Below are 16,017 nucleotides of genomic sequence, written 5' to 3' on the forward strand. Positions count from 1 at the left end.
GCCTGATGGTGATGTTTAGAATGCAAGATGATTTCTACTTTTTAATTTTGTAAATGGACTTCTTGTGGAGCGCTTCGAAGGTGAGCTGTTTTTAGGGTGTCTACTTCTCTAAGTGGTAGTTTTGCTATTAAGTTCTCTCCCCTACGGAAAGGAGATGAGAATGTGTCTTAGAGGATGGTTGTGAGGATTACATGATAAACTAGACATAACGTACCAGCACTAGATAAGTGTCGGTTCTCGTCCCCCACGTCTTAAAGAAGCAGGGCCTCTCTGTGTCCTTGGACTCCCCGGTGCTCCAGTAAAGGGCAGTCTAGCAGCTCTTGCATCGCCCACAGGCACCAGCCTGCAGAAGCATTTAGCTGCTTCCTTGCCTCTGCACTTTAAGGCTGTGCGATGAACCAAATCAAATTTATTACCTACCCACCTTAGACTGTAACTTGCCAGGGGCAGGAGGGCGAGTTTCCAACAAGAAAGCAATTCTGGCAGTCGTTGAATTTCAGGGCTACTACCTTAATAAATAGAGAGGAAATGGTATATGATTATCCTTAACATCTAAGTCCCTGCATCCCCCTGTCCTGGTGGGGCGGGAGTGGGATTGAACAACAATTCTGAAGCGTACCCCTCGAGAGACTCTGTTCAAGTTTGAGTCTATGTTTATCCTTTGTGCATGTCAATGATTTAAAAACATTAGACATGATTATAAGGCAACATTTAGCATTTTAGGACAGGAAGGGAACTTCTAGATTATTTATCAAAACTCCCTGTTTTCTAGTTGAGGATGCAGTGATGGGAGAGGTTACGAGGGTACCAGCATTGAAATGCCCACAGGAGCCTCATCCTCCCAGGGTCGGTACTAGATTGCCGTGCACTCATGCTAATGAGACTATAGTTGGGCAAAGAGTTTTGTAATTGTTCTTTTGAAATTTACACTCTTTTCATAAAAAAAATCTGATTTTACAGTCGTTCTTGCTGAGAAAAATGTCAAAAATGCTGTGCAGGAAAGCTCAGTGAGGAAAGTGAAGATCACTTACAATCCTACCTCCCAAAGATCAGCGCACTCTGCATTTTGTCATGTCCATTTCCAGTTGTTCTTCTCTGCACAAGTTGCAAATATCTATGTATCTATCTCTCTATCATCTTCACAGATACACACGTATATACATTACATGCATTGATATCTATATATTTACAGAAATGGAATCCATCAATACGTACTATTTTCTTTTTCATGTTTTTAAACTTTTTCTTTGATATTGGAGTGCATTTGCTTAACAATGTCGTGAGTTTCAGGTATACAGCAAAGTGATTTACATAGTATTTTCTTTTCTGCTTTTTATTAACTATGTATCATGACAGTTTAACATAGTAAAGGATCTTCTGCCACATGATTTTTAGTGGCTGCGAAATGTTCCATCACGTGACTCTAGCATAATTATTTAACCCATTCCCTGTCAACAGACCTTACATCCTTCTCCGTTTTCATTATTGTAACTAGGCATTGGGATGGACCCTGATAGAGCCGTCATGATTGTTTATAAAGAAGAGGAGTTACACGCGCAATTTTTACCTCTTTAATATTTACTTCCAGAAAGTTCCTAAGAACATGTATTGCTTCCAGTGGTGCCTGGGAATGCCATCACTGCCCTCGGGTGCTGTGGTGTACTGCACAGCGTGGAGGCCTGCGAGGTGCTTGATGGTCACTACCCCGGCCCCCTCTCCTTTGGTGGCAGAAGTGACTCCCTAAAAGTGGCTTGTGATTATTGCCGCTTGCTATGTAGTATCTTCATGGACATTCATCTGTGATGTAGCCAAGGACTCTGCTGGTCCCGTGAGGAGCCCATTAGAGCAGCCGGCAGTTTACATCTGTGTCCTGCTGTCCCATATGAGGACGTAGAGCTGCCAGTCACGGGGCTGAAGTTCCTCAGTCACTTAGTGGGTACCTCTCTTTTGTCCTCCATACTGCTCACTTGTCTACTAACTGAAACTCTCTTTGTCACCTCTCACTACTCGCTACCACTTACTAAACCACATTTTAGCTGCTTTGTGGTTTGTGGGGACGTACCCATGATTCGGGAGATAATATAATACTTAATGAGCTAAAAGACTTGTCTTTTTAAAAATAAATTTATTTATGTATTTATTTTTGGCTGCATTGGGTCTTCGTTGCTGCGCATGGGCTTTTCTCTAGTTGCGGCGAGCGGGGGCTACTCTTCGTTGCGGTGCGCGGGCTTCTCATTGCGGTGGCTTTTCCTGTTGCGGAGCACGGGCTCTACGTGCGCAGGCTTCAGTAGTTGTGGTTCACGGGCTCAGTAGTTGTGGCTCATGGGCTCTAGAGCGCAAGCTCAGTAGTTGTGGCTCACGGGCTTAGCTGCTCCGCGGCATGTGGGATCTTCCCGGACCAGGGCTTGAACCCGTGTCCCCTGCATTGGCAGGTGGATTCTTAACCCCTGCACCCACAGGCAAGTCCGGGGAGGAGGTCTTAATATCTGCCACTTAAAAGATGAATCAGGAGTTCAAGACAGGTTAAGTGACGTGTACAGAGCTAGGCAGCTAGTTAGTAACAGAATTTGGTGTGAAACTAGAGATGAATCCGGGGTCCCCCCACCCCCTTCCTTGTGGAAAGCCTCATTACTGCACTGTACAACCTGTGCATATTAAATGGGTTTCTTCTGTTTAATTCACAGAATTAAATTCCGTGAATTATTTCTGGTGGATACATGAGCGCTCACCTTACAGAAAGAGCCGCACTTCGTGCACTGGGGTGGGACAGAACGGATGGTGCCGTGCTGCGTTGGCACAGCGCAGGCTCTGCTGGGGGACCGGAAGCAGAGGGTCAGCGCCACGGGGCACTGGTTCTCCAGGATCTGTGCAGAGGGCTGTGGGAACCGATGCCCCATAGGATGTGCTGCAGAAGGGGGACCTGGCCCTCTGCAGCGCCACCTCATTCTAGGACAGTGGAGAACAGCTTTGCAAGGACTAAAATCTCCCCAGGCCTTGTGGGGTGTCGAGGCCACGGGCAGCCCCTGCTGCATCTGCTCCAGCCGGCTGGTTCAGTTCACACAATGGGCCTTAAGGATGTTTATAGCAGCATGTTCTTTTTTTTAGTAATTATAAAAACCTGGGAACCATGTGAATGTCCATCAGTAGAGGAATGGTTGAATGATTCATGACTTGTCATACTGTGATTAGATCTATAGGTATTGATCTGAAATAATACCTCTCAGAATGTTGCTGGGATTAAATGAGATGGTGCTGGGCATATTGCAAGAGCTCAGTAAATAGTTGAAATTAATACTCATAATGCCTTTAAGTCTGGGTAGCTCACCCTATCAGAATTTGAGATCCATGAACGCTACCGATTTGAATACCAGTGAAAACTCTTAGAAACCCTAAATATACTATACTGTAAGCTTTGGCCAAGTCCAAATATTGAATGTTTAAGTGTTTTACTAAGTTATTCCACCTTATTTTGTGACAGTGACACAGAGTAGAAGTACCTAGCTTTTTGTAGAGTATTCTTTCACAGAATTCCCGTTTTGGTCAAAATATATTAGTGGGAAAATTGAAGACACTTCTCAAGAGACCTTGATTCAGTAAAGAAATTTACTTAAAATTAATTAGAATACCATAATAATATACTTCATACAACCATAGAAATGACTTATAAAATGCTTCAATATAATGAATTTGGAATTACGTGTCATTAAACGGAGGAGCAAAGGGAGAATCAAACTCGAAAACGGTGCTCTTGGGATTTTGAGTTTCCATGACTGTGTCTCGTTGATTTAATGAGAAAAATGTCCTTGGTCTCAGTTTAATTCAAGGAGTTCTGTTGCTGCATCTTAGAGTTTGGGTGTGTAATGTCGAATTGTATAAATTTAGGCAGAATTTAGAAGACCTCCCCTGTCCTTTTCTTACAGTTCTAAGAACAAATGAGCCCCAATTCAATAATTTTTTTTGCCCACGAGGACTGTTTTCTGATTCCGTCCTTCCAGTGCATTCATCCCAGTAAATAGCCTACTAATGGTAAAACAATTAAACCACTCATTTAGACCTTAGTTATCTCAAGTTGTCATGGAAGAGAAGGGAGTGGGTCCCCGAGGTGAATTTTCGAATAACGGCGGTTACTGATGATTCTAACAAAAAAGAATTTTAAAATTAACTTTTAATATAAATGCCTGTAACGTGTTTTATGTGATTCCCTATCTGATTGAAAAGGAAGGGGAATGAAATTTAACTGTGTTTTGACTCAAGATTTGGCTGAGGTACTTTGCACTAACTGAGCCGATACCCAAGTCCATCGTGTTCTCTCAGTGGCCTTGCCATTGGCTCTCCTTTTGAATGGTCCTGAACACATTTTTGGAAGCTTCTGTTTCTGTTAAAAAAACTACTGTATAATTCATGCTCGTTGTAGAGAAATGAGAAAATGTATGTAATTTAAAAGGAAATAACACACATAATCCTATCAGCCAGAGATTAGCCACCATGTTTTTCTAGATGCTTCTAACCTATGTGGACATATATGCATATATATACAGTTGACCCTTGAACAACGCAGAGGTTAGGAGCACTGACCCCCTGCACAGTTGAAAATCCATGTATAACTTTTCACTCTTTTAAAACTCAACTACTAGTAGCCTCCTGTTGACTGGAAGCCTTACAGATAACAGAAACAGTTGATAACATACTTTGTGTGTTACTTGTATTACATACTGTATTCTTGCAGTAAAGTAAGACAGAGAAAAGGAAATGCTGTTAAGAAAATCATAAGGAAGAGAAAATACATTTAGAGTACTGTCCCGTATTTATTGATACTGTATGCTTTTGTCACCTGTTTAGATGAATCGTCTGTCAGTACAGTCAATATTATATGATGCAAAACACTGTAGGTGTTATACATGTTACTAACACCAGCCATCAAAATGAAAAGATAACATGAAAAGGAAATTCATATTTATTTACATGTGTAACGATTCATGCATTGATAATGAAGAAGCAGCAATATGATTGCTTTGTGGTAGCCTGGCTTATACACCAATGAATAAATTGTTATAAAAATTTTATGGCACACATTATTACAGTCATATTCATAATACAGTATTGGAAATATCGTTGCACTAGAAACCCCACTTCCCTGTGATGATAGGCTGATGTGCAATTTCTCCAATTATGAGAGAGAAAAGCCTATGTACGGTAATGTAATTTTTTGAAAGCAAAGGTTGTATCAATAAAAACAGAAAGAAAGCTAACACATTATTAATTTTATATTAAATATCACACACCTTACGCCTATATAAGGATAGACTAGTATCTACATATAGTTTATGCATTTGTGACATACCTTTTCATTGTTTTGATATTTCTAGGCTATGAAGTTTATGAGTTTTTTTCAAAATGTCACAAATGTCCAAAAAATTCTCCAATACATTTATTAAAAATTGTATATAAAATGGACCCATGCAGTTCAGACCTGTGTTGTTCAATGGTCACATGTAATATACTTCTTACTTTAAAAATATATTAATTTAAGCACAAATGAGAGCATATTCTATGTATTATTTTTTACAAATCCCCTTTTACTTAACAATGAATCATGAAATCTTAATGTGTCAACAAGATGCCCCTATAATAATTTGTAGTGGATTCAGAGTATTCTATTAAGTGATATATACCACGTTTTTTAGCTTTATTGAGGTGTAATTGACAAAAGTGTAAGATGTTTAAGTGTACAGTGTGACGATTTGATGTACGTATACATTGTGAAAGGATTCCCTCCACCCATCAAGTTAATTGACACATCACCTCACATATTTATCTCTCTCTCTTTCTCTGTCTTTTGTGAGAAACACTTAAGTTCTACTCTCTTAGCAAATTTCAATTATGCAATGTGATGTTATCAATTACAGTCACCATGTTATCCATTAGATCCTCAGACCTTATTCATCTTGTAACTGAAAGTTTGTACCTTTGTACCAATCTCTTCCTATTTCCCCCATTCCCAGCCCTGGCAGTCATTTTTCTACTCTCTGTCTCCACTTTCTGCCACCTGCCCCCCAGATTCCACATATAAGTGACACCGTGCAGTATTTGTCTTTCTTTGGTTTATTTTACTTAGTATAATGTCCTCCAGTTTGACCCATGGGTTGCAAATGGCAGACTTTTCTTCTTTTCTATGGCTGAATAATATTCCACTGTATGGATATAACATATTTTCTTTATCCATCCATCCATTGGTAGACACTTAGGTTGTTTCCATACCTTAACCATGGTGAATAATGCATCAATGAATACTAACTGGAGTCCATATGTCTCTTCAAGAAAACGGTTTCATTTCCTTCTGATATATAACCCATAAGTGGGATTGCTGGGTCATATGGTAGTTCCAGTTTTAAGTCTTTTAGGAGTCGCCATACTCTTCTCCACTGTGGCTGCACCAGTCTACATTCCCACCAACAGCACAGGAGGGCTCCCTTGTCTCCACAGCCTCACCAACACTCGTTATTTGTTGTCTTTTTGGTGATAGCCATTCTGACAGGTGTGAGGTGATATCTCACAGTGGTTTTGATTTGCGTTTCCCTGATGACGAGTGACGTTGAGCACCTTTTCTTGTACCTTTTGGCAAGTTGTATGTCTTCTTTGGACAAATGTCTATTCAGGTCCTTTGCCCATTTTTAAACTAGGTTGTTTTTGTTTGTTGCCATTGAGTTGTATGAATTCCTTGTATATTTTGGATATTAACCCCTTATCAGATACAAGGTTTGCAAATATTTTCTTTCAGTAGGTTGCCTTTTCATTTTGTTGCTGGTTTCCTTGGCTGAGTGGAAGCTTTTCATGTATTAAGTTTGATGTGGTCCCAGTTGCTTATTTTTGCTTTTGTTACATCTGCTTTTGTTGTCAAATCCAAAAAACCATTGCAAAGATCAATGTCAAGAAGCTTACTTACTCCCTCTATTTTCTAGGAGTTTTATGGTTTCAGGTCTTATGTGCAAGTCTTTAATCCATTTTGAGTTGATTTTTGTGTTTAGTGTAAGACAGGGGTCCAGTTTCTTTCTTTTGCATGTGGCTGCCCAGTTTTTCCAGCATCGTTTATTGAAGAGGCTATTCTCTCCTCATTGTATATTCTTGGATCCTTTGTGGAATATTAATTGACTGTATACACACGGGTTTATTTCTGGGCTTTCTATTCTGTCCCACTGGTCTATTGGTGTGTTTTTATGCCAACACCATACTATTTTGATTGTATAAAAATATATTGACAGATTATATTTATAGATTATAACCGCCTCCATCTTTGTTCTTCGTGTTAAAGATAGCTTTGGCTATTCAGGATCTTTTGTGGGTAAGCTGATAATGGGGCAGAGAATAGGGAGAATTGCTCAGAACAATCTCAAGTGGATGAGAAAAGATAGTAAGAGTAATAAGAGCTGCCTCTGGATCTGCCTGTCCTGGACATTTCATATAGATAGAATCATACAATATAGTGACTTCTTAGACTTAGCATGTTTTTACGGTTTATCTGTGTTGTAGTGTGTATTGATTTTCATTCCTTTCTATGGCTGAAGAGTATTCCATTGTGTGAATGGACCACGTTTTATTTATCTGTTCCACATCTGACGGACATGTGGGCCTTTTTGTTTACAGCTGCGCTGGGGGGTGGGAACTGGTCCTCTTTCTCATTCTTGGAGTGATTTCTCTCCTTTTGTCATCTGAAACCCTGCCCTCTTCTTATTCCCTCCGGTTGTTTCTCCTAAGTTCTTCTTGCGGAGTTAGCGTCATTGTCTGTCCTTGGAGTCCCCACTTCCCTCCAGGTGCTACCCTGGTTCCTTCCCTCTTCTCATTCGGGCAGTGTACCTGCCTCATCCTCCACCATCATCCTTGCGCCCGGGGCACCCAGGCCTCTCTCTAGCGCAGGATCCACATCTCTGTCTACAGGGCACTGTCACCTGGATGTCCCAAGGATACCTCAGATTCAGCATGTCCACGTTTGAACTCACTGGCCTCTCCCCGCAAACCCAGTTGTTATTTTGGGTTCCTTTTTTCAGAGAACGGAGCTGTATACTCAACTCCTAAAACCAGAAACCTAGATAATCGTCTTAGCTTTTACTTCTCCCAGCCCCCCTCCCGCCCTGTCCCTCCTGTGCCTTCTCTCAAGCCCATTCAGTTATGGACCCCCATTCTTGCTGAGGGCACCCAGAGCTGCTCCTAGAAAGAGTTGTGTGCCTTCCACCTGGACTTCCTGCATATCCAGTCCATCCCTTTCCAGTTGGATCTCATCAGTTCCCTGGTTCAAACACTTCAAGGCATGCCTCTTTTCTCCAAGGGGATGGAGTCTACACTGCTAAGGGCAGATGTGAAGGCCCTCCTTGATCTGGCCCTGGCTTTCTTCTTCAGCCCCGCCTCTCACCACTCCTCCCTCTGTGTCCAGTGTCTAGTCTAGACTTTTCCGTTTCCCAAAGACCTTGTATCCATGAGGATGTATCCAAAGTCCTCTAACAGGATTTTGGGTATGCTGTTTCTCCTGCCTTATTTAGCATTTCTTCCCATCCTCAACGGACCGACTCCTGCTTATAAATCAGGTCTCAACCTAGAGGCCGCTTCCACCAGGAAGCCTGCTTTGTGTCGCTGTGAGGATGGAGTGCGCCCCATGCTGGCCACCAGAGAGCCCTCATCACAGAGCTGCATGTGCTTGTCTCCTTGTTTACGGATCGCTTGTCCAGTGGTCTGTGTCCCCATGCCTCGCAGCCCTCCGAGGCCAGGTGTGATGATGGTCTCGCTCACCTTTGCGTCTCTAACACTTAGCACAGTTCCTCCCATGGAGGGGTGTCCTCCGCAAACAGGGCTTAAATAAATGAATGGAACGATGACCGAGTGCCTTCCGGGAGTCTGCAGCCGGGCAGAATTTGGGGCAGGTACTCTCCTCTCCTTGGGTTGGTTTTATTTGTGACCCTGCTTCCGAGTAGGGACTTCCTGGGATGGCCAGTAGGCTCCATAAGTCGCGTGGCTGTCTGTTGCTGTGGGATGGTTCCTCTGGGGGGTCAGCAAATTTGGAGTCATTCAGGCATCAGTTCCAACCTATAAATCCATCATCAGCGGGGAGCTGACGTCCATTCTACACGGGGCACATAAATCAGCTATGGGCCTTTTTTATTTGATGTTTCGCGTGGAAAAGGCCGTGAGGATGTTCACGGAGGGCTGTCGGAGAAGGATGATGGGGCAGAAGGAGCAACGGCACAAATAACAACCACTGCTGTCAGCTGAGCTCTTAACTCACTGCAGGCACCTTGCTGAGCACTGGAGAGCGAGTCCTCTCACTTTGTGTTACTCATATCACGAGCAAACCTATAGCATAGGCACTACTTTTTTGTTTGTTTTTTTTACCTTTTCCCTTTAGCCAAATTTTATGTTATATCTGTATTTTTTACTGAAGTATAGTTGATTTACAATATTGTGTTAGTTTCAGGTGTACAGAAAAGTGATTCAGTTATACATATTTTCTTCAGATTGTTTTCCATTATAAGTTATTACAAGATATTGAATATTGTTCCCTGTATTATACAGTAAATCCTTGTTGCTTATCTGTTCTACATATGGTAGTTTGTACCTGTTAATCCCAAACTCCTAATTTATCCTCCCCTTGCTTTCCCCTTTGGTAACCGTAGTTTGTTTTCTATGTCTGTGAGTCTATTTCTGTGCTGTGTATAGATTCATTTGTATATTTCTTTTTTAGATTCCACAGATAAGTAACATCACGTAATATTTGTCTTTCTCTGTCTGACTTACTACATATACACCACTTGGATCTGTGTTGCATGCACGTCGAAACAGGTTTAGGGAAGCAAGACGACTTGACCAAGGTCACACGGTGAGAAAGTGATGGAGCCGGTCCTGGAATCGTGGATGACTCAAAACAGGCTCCTAGATGGTGTACTGGTGTAGGTTCCAACCTCTATTTTGCTAAAAACGATAATAAAATATTTTTCGATGGCTTAGCATGGCCAGGACGCTTGATAGCTGTGTGCTCTTGGGAAGATGACATAACGTCTCTGATTCTTCGTTACCTGGATATTGTGCCTGGTGATTTTGAGGATTGGGTGTGAGTGCTTATAAAGGTCTGAGTGCAGTGCCTGACACATAGCAGGCATCCAGTAAACCGTAGGTGCTACCTGGGGAAACACACCTTTGGCAGCCTTGAGTATCTTCCGTCACTGAGGCAGATTTGGTTCAATTACCCTGGACGCTTGTTAAAGAGCTCTAAAGCCCGTCACGTCCTGCCTCTCAGGGCAGGTGAATGACACGAGTCTTGAAACTGTCATCATCATCAGATAGTAACAGCAAAGCACGTTTGCTTGGTACTTCTTTGGAGATTATTATGTGGAGTGCAGGGGGAAAAGCCCAGAAGCATATATGCATTTAATTGCTGGGGTCATTTAATTAGGCAGGTGATATCAGGGTTAATGAATCATTAACATGTAAGAAAGCAATTAGTTCATTGTTTCCATAAATTTATGCAATCAGGAAAACTGCTTCTTAGGGTAGCTGTGCCTTAATAGAATTTTGCAGAGGATAATTTCTGTTGTTTTGTTTTCAAACTAGGTCTGCAAATTCACGGCCGTCATTGATATTCATGGCATTGATTTTGTCACTATTGGTACGCAAGTGTATATAAGTTTATATATAGTATGACAGTAGGGTAACAATGCGTGTAGGTGTGCATTGCCACAATGCTCAGTGGACCCACTTTTTCTGGGATTCTTTCCAGAGTATCAGAGCTGTTTCTCACTGGTCATTCATTTGTTCATTCTTCATTCATATTCATGAAATACTTATCAGACTCCTACCATGGGCCGCCCATTGTTCAGGCAATGGGAGTACTTTGTTGAACATGACAAACAAGGTCCCTGCTTTCAGGAGGCTTACACTCTACAAGGAGGAATCAATAACAAGCAAGTAAATAAACACACAAATACTAGGCAATATCAAGTGCTGTGGCGAACATACATCAAGGTGCGTGATCGTCAGGGAAGTCCTCTCTGAGGAGCTGGCATCCACGTTGACTTCTTAATGCAAGAGGGAGCAAACCGTGCAAAGATCTGGGAGAACATTCCGGGGTCCAGGTCTTGTGCTTGTGGGAACAAGCTCGGTGCTTAAAGAGCTGGAAGAAAGCAGGCATGGGAGGTGCTGTGGGAGGGACGAGGGCACAGAGGCAGCGGTGCGAGCCACATGGCCGCGTGGGCTAGCTGAGGAGTGGGGACCTACTGGAAGTGTGGGTCTTTCCACCACTGGGGCTTTAAGTCAGACAGTGATGGCGTCCTGGTTTGTGTTTACAAAGGCTCCTCCGCTTGCTGTGAAGAAAGGGCTATGGGGGTGGGGAGATGAGTTAGGGGAGGGATGGGGAGGCTTGGCCAGCGGGGTGGCAGGAACAGGGTGGCCCAGGATGCAGTTTTGAGGTAGAACTGAGAGATGGGCTGATGGCTTAGCTGTGGGTGTCAGGGAAGAGAGGACCCACCGGTGTCTCCCAGGCTTGGTAGTTGAACAAGTGGGTCTAGGGTAGTGCCGTGTTCTGAGATGGGGCGTCTGGGGACGAGCAGTTGGCTGTGGGTAAAATCAGCAATTGTCTTTGGGCTGTAATCCAACTGAGATGCCGAAACGGTCTCTCTCTCCCTCCCCTCCCCCCCCGGCCCGGATTCTGCATGTCTGTGTGTGTTGGGGGACTCTCATATTTACTAGACTGTGTATTTATCGTATGTGATAATAGGTATGTCATTGTGTCTTTTATAAAATGTTATCTCATAAAAACCCTGCAAGGTATATCATTCCCGTTCCCAAATTAATAAATTGTAGCTCAAAGGTGAAATGCTTCTCCGAAGTCACACAGGTAGTAAGGGGTTGGGCTGGAGTTTGAACCCTGGTCTGTCCGATCCCAGAGGCTGTGGTTTCTCCTCTCCCAGGCTGCCCCGCAGATTTGCTCTGCTCCCTCCATGACGGAGGCGCTCCAGGCTTACAGCGAGATGCCGGGGCAGGCTTCTCCACAGCACCCGCGTCGTCCCCTTCAGAAGACAAGGTAATACCGCTCCCAGCTCCTCATTTAAAACACAGCGCTGCGGGCTTCCCTGGTGGCGCAGTGGCTGGGAGTCCGCCTGCCGATGAGGGGGACACGGGTTCGTGCCCCGGTCCGGGAGGATCCCACATGCCGCGGAGCGGCTGGGCCCGTGAGCCATGGCCTCTGGGCCTGCGGGTCCGGAGCCTGTGCTCCGCAACGGGAGAGGCCACAGCAGTGAGAGGCCCGCGTACCGCAAAAAGCAAGCAAACGAAACACAGCGCTGGGAAAGCGTGAGCTGCCCACGTCTGCGTGCACTGATGGTGGGCCGCGCAGCTTGCCCCTCATCCCGTGGTGAACCCCGAGGATGCTGCTTGGGTGTTATTCTCGGGAAAGGAAGTGCTGTAGGTGACTTTTACTCAGCTTGGGATAATTCAGTGGCGCTGCGCCAACATTAGAGGTTGGCTGGCCTGTCTGTATGTGACCGGGCGGCCTGGCGGGTCAGGGAGGTGCAGGGAGACGGGCCGGTGGGAGGCCTGGGTGGAAACCCTCTGCCGCGGGGCACTCCCTTCCGGGCCAGGGGGCAGGCCAGCCCTGACGTGAGGAGGGGGCCCGGGGCTGGCGGGGGGCAGGTCTCGGGGACTCTTGCCTGCCTGGGTGTCTGGGCCCCGGTGGGCGTGAGGCCGAAGTTGAATGGGGCCCCAGAGCTGGCTCAGCCCCTCAGGTTGGATTCACAGAAAAGAGAAGAGAAGGGTCAGGACACGCTGGGAAGGCGTTCTCACCTGCCAGGACATCCTGGCTTGAACCCCATGGCCTGAATTAGAAGCCCCTGTCCCGTCTCGGGGCCCCAGCGGAGCTCACCCAGGCTGTGGGGTGAGCTGCTGTGGGAGCACCCTCAGCGGGAACCGCACAGCCCCTTGCTGGGCACCTTCAGTGGGGACCTTGCCGCCCCCTGGACCGCACGGCCCCTCAGCGCAGCCGCCCGCATCGCCCCGGCTGGACTCCTGGCCACCGCCCGGCACGGAGCCCAGCGCTGCCCGGGCCCCTCCCGGGTCCTGCCCTGCGGTCTCTTAGCGAGGCTGCCCCACCTTTACCTTAGGTTTGGGGTCGAATGCTGTGCCTGCTGTTGGTATTTAACAAGCGTTTTTTAGCTTGAACTGAATTCTGAGGCTTCTTTTTTCTTTTTTTCAGATCAAGCCGGTGGTACATTGTGACATAAACGTGCCTCCCAGGTGGCGAACATCCCATCGTTTATCCCGACAAATCAAGTGAGCACAGTGGGGTGCGGGGGGGGTGGAGCTCCTTAAAGACGTTGCGCCGCCTTCGCCCCGCTTCTGTTCGGCCCCTCCCTTCTCTCTCTGACGCTCACCCTTCCCCTCGGGAGCCTTCTGTATGGTTCAGCTGCGTGTTCTTCTCTCGTGAACCTCGATTTTGGAGAAGCAATGCCGTTCCACCCCTGCCAGTTCACGTGGGGTGGAAGTGCACGGCTTAGTCTTAGCTTTTTGTTTATTTTTGGTAACCTAGCCCTTGCAGTTGCTGGATGGTGAAAGGAAATGTAGAAGTTATGTTCCCACCAAAGCCCCTTGGCGGGGGAGACGGGCTGTCTGATGCTCAACGCGCCCTGGTCAAGGTTGCCTGAGGGCTGGCTGTCCCGGGAAGCAGCTGGTGGGGCAGGTGTAGAGGTGCCGGGGGACTCTGTCCCGGTTAATCAGGACCCCTCTGTGGGCCGGCCCGCGTTATGCTTGGGGCTGTAGAAAGAGAACACACTTGACTCAGGTCAAACATTGGTTCAAATCCCGCTTTTCACCTTGTCGGCTTTGTGACCTGCACACGCTTCCTCTCTCTGAATTGGCATCCTCATTTGTAAACAGGGTGGTGACATGCACCTGCAAAGTCCCAGGAAACCCCGCCCAGTGCTCGTTAAGGGGCAGGAATTCTCCAAATGGCAGCCATTCCCTCCCAATCCTTCATATATTGTGCCGTTTTGATATTATAGGGATGAAAATCCCTGACTTGAAGTTCCAGAGGGCACCTTCCCTCTTACCCGGTTCTGTTCCCAGCGGAAGGAATTTCAGTGAGTTTCCAGGGTCCTGGCTCTATGTCTGAGGGGCGGCAGCAGCAGGCCAGTCCCAGCCTTGGGTAGCAGAGAGCCCACATTCCGGCGAGTCATCCTTCACGCCCCTGCTGACCAGCAAAGGGCTGGGGGCCCAGGAGGCTGGGAACCCCCTGCCAGACACAGTGGAGCCCCCGGCTGGGAAGCCCAAGGATGGAGCAAGCATGACCTGCTTATTAGCTAAGCTGTTCCTTTCACTTACCTTCCAAAACCCAACCATCATTTCTTTAAAATACTTTTCCTTAGGCCTCTGCAAGGGAGCAACTCAACACATCTGAGGTCCTTCCACTGTGCCTTTTATACATCTGAGAGCTGTTCTGAAATAATGAGAGACACAGTATTTCTAAATTTTATGAAGGACACCTCTTTCTGAAGAATGGATAGAAATCTCAGGGAACGTTATTGGCCTATGGGTCCTTTCTGGCAAAGACACATATCACTAGACATACATTTTTGGGGGGAGCCTGACCCACACTGTCAATGGTTCTCACTTATTTTGACAGACTTTCTTTTTCCTGTTATAAACCAGTTATTTTTAAGGCATGTGCTCTATTCTTTATATGGTGTGCTAGAAACTCCACTAGATGGACCCAAATACCCGTCCAAATGCAAAGCCTTTTCTCCCAAGGGAAGGCCTGATCATGTTTGCTTGGAGACTTTGTAACTTAAAAACAAACAGAAAATAGTTACGATGGCTTTCAGAGTTTTTGATGTTCGAGGTGAAAGGTGTTTTGACCCTTCCCGGTAAGCCGGGAGCTGGGGTAGAGGGAGTGGGGGGCTGCTGAGCGTGAGTTCTGTAGCAGCTGGATGGTGGAGAGAGAAGCTGTTCCCCCTGACTGTCTGCGTGTCCTCAGAATTCAGCTGGTCGAGTCCACGTTCAGGAGAAGCCGCCAGCCTGGAGGCGGAGGCTCAGGTCTGTCCTGGTCTGTCATTAACTAAGCTGTGTGCTACGGTAAGTGGCGCCCACTGCCACTACCACCACCGTCACCGCGTCACCTGGCAAAATCCATTCCTAGATCCAAGTGCTGTTTCCTACTTTGAAAAATTCAAAACATTTCCTATTTAAAAAATTTAAAGTATGTCTTACTTAAAATATTTTAAATATTACCTATTAAAAATTAATGAGCACATTGGGAGGTGTATTGGCAAAGCTGTTTTATGCCTTTAACCTCTCATTTCAAAGTAATTTTTAAAAATTAACTATTTTTTATGGCCAGAGTAACTTACACCCATGGTAAATATATTGTTTTAAAGGTATACATTAAAAGTAAATCTTCTGCCCACTTTATATCCCCAGAGGCAACTGTTAAAAGTTTCTGGAGTGTCCTTGTAAGACAGGCTTTGCATATTCAAGGATTTAGAGGCGTATGTATGCTGCAAGCGTTGCTGTGTATCTTCCTTTTTCTTTCACAGAATTTAATATGGCTTCTTATTAGCACATATAGATACGTTGTGCTTTTAAAAATGGCTACCTAGTATTACAAAAGCCGTCTGTACGTAATTAACAATGATGGGCTTTCACTGTGTGTCCAGGAGCTGTGCCTGTCCATTACCTCTCTGTCACAGACTTTCTAGGGAAACAATCTTTGGGTGTATTTCTTGGGGTTGGTCATACATCTACCTGGATCGTCAGGTGGAAGACGGGCTGTCTGATGCTCAAACAGCACAGACCTAAAATCTGGCAGAGCGAGAAGGGTCTAGTTCGTTCTCCAGCTCAACCGGAAAACTTCTGGGGATGTGTTAATTCCATCACTCCCTCTAAACTTGAAATTTCCTAATTTCTTTATTGTTAACATTTCTTTCTTGATCGTTAACAATTTAAAAAATCCTTTTCTCCGTATTTACATGCTTCGTATAAAAAAGTGGA

The 16,017-nt window shown here is 45.3% G+C and overlaps 1 protein-coding gene across 1 annotated transcript in view; it reads left to right on the forward strand.

Moving 5' to 3' along the window:
• The window catches only part of LOC116764590 (doublecortin domain-containing protein 2C-like), a 141,396-nt gene that overhangs the window by 23,974 nt on the left and 101,405 nt on the right, over positions 1–16,017 (forward strand). Inside the window, 1 exon segment of the mRNA XM_032653314.1 lies at positions 13,229–13,305. Coding sequence (XP_032509205.1) covers positions 13,229–13,305 — 77 coding nt within the window.

This window comes from Phocoena sinus, chromosome 13, assembly GCF_008692025.1.
Source record: "Phocoena sinus isolate mPhoSin1 chromosome 13, mPhoSin1.pri, whole genome shotgun sequence".
NCBI lineage: Eukaryota > Metazoa > Chordata > Mammalia > Artiodactyla > Phocoenidae > Phocoena > Phocoena sinus.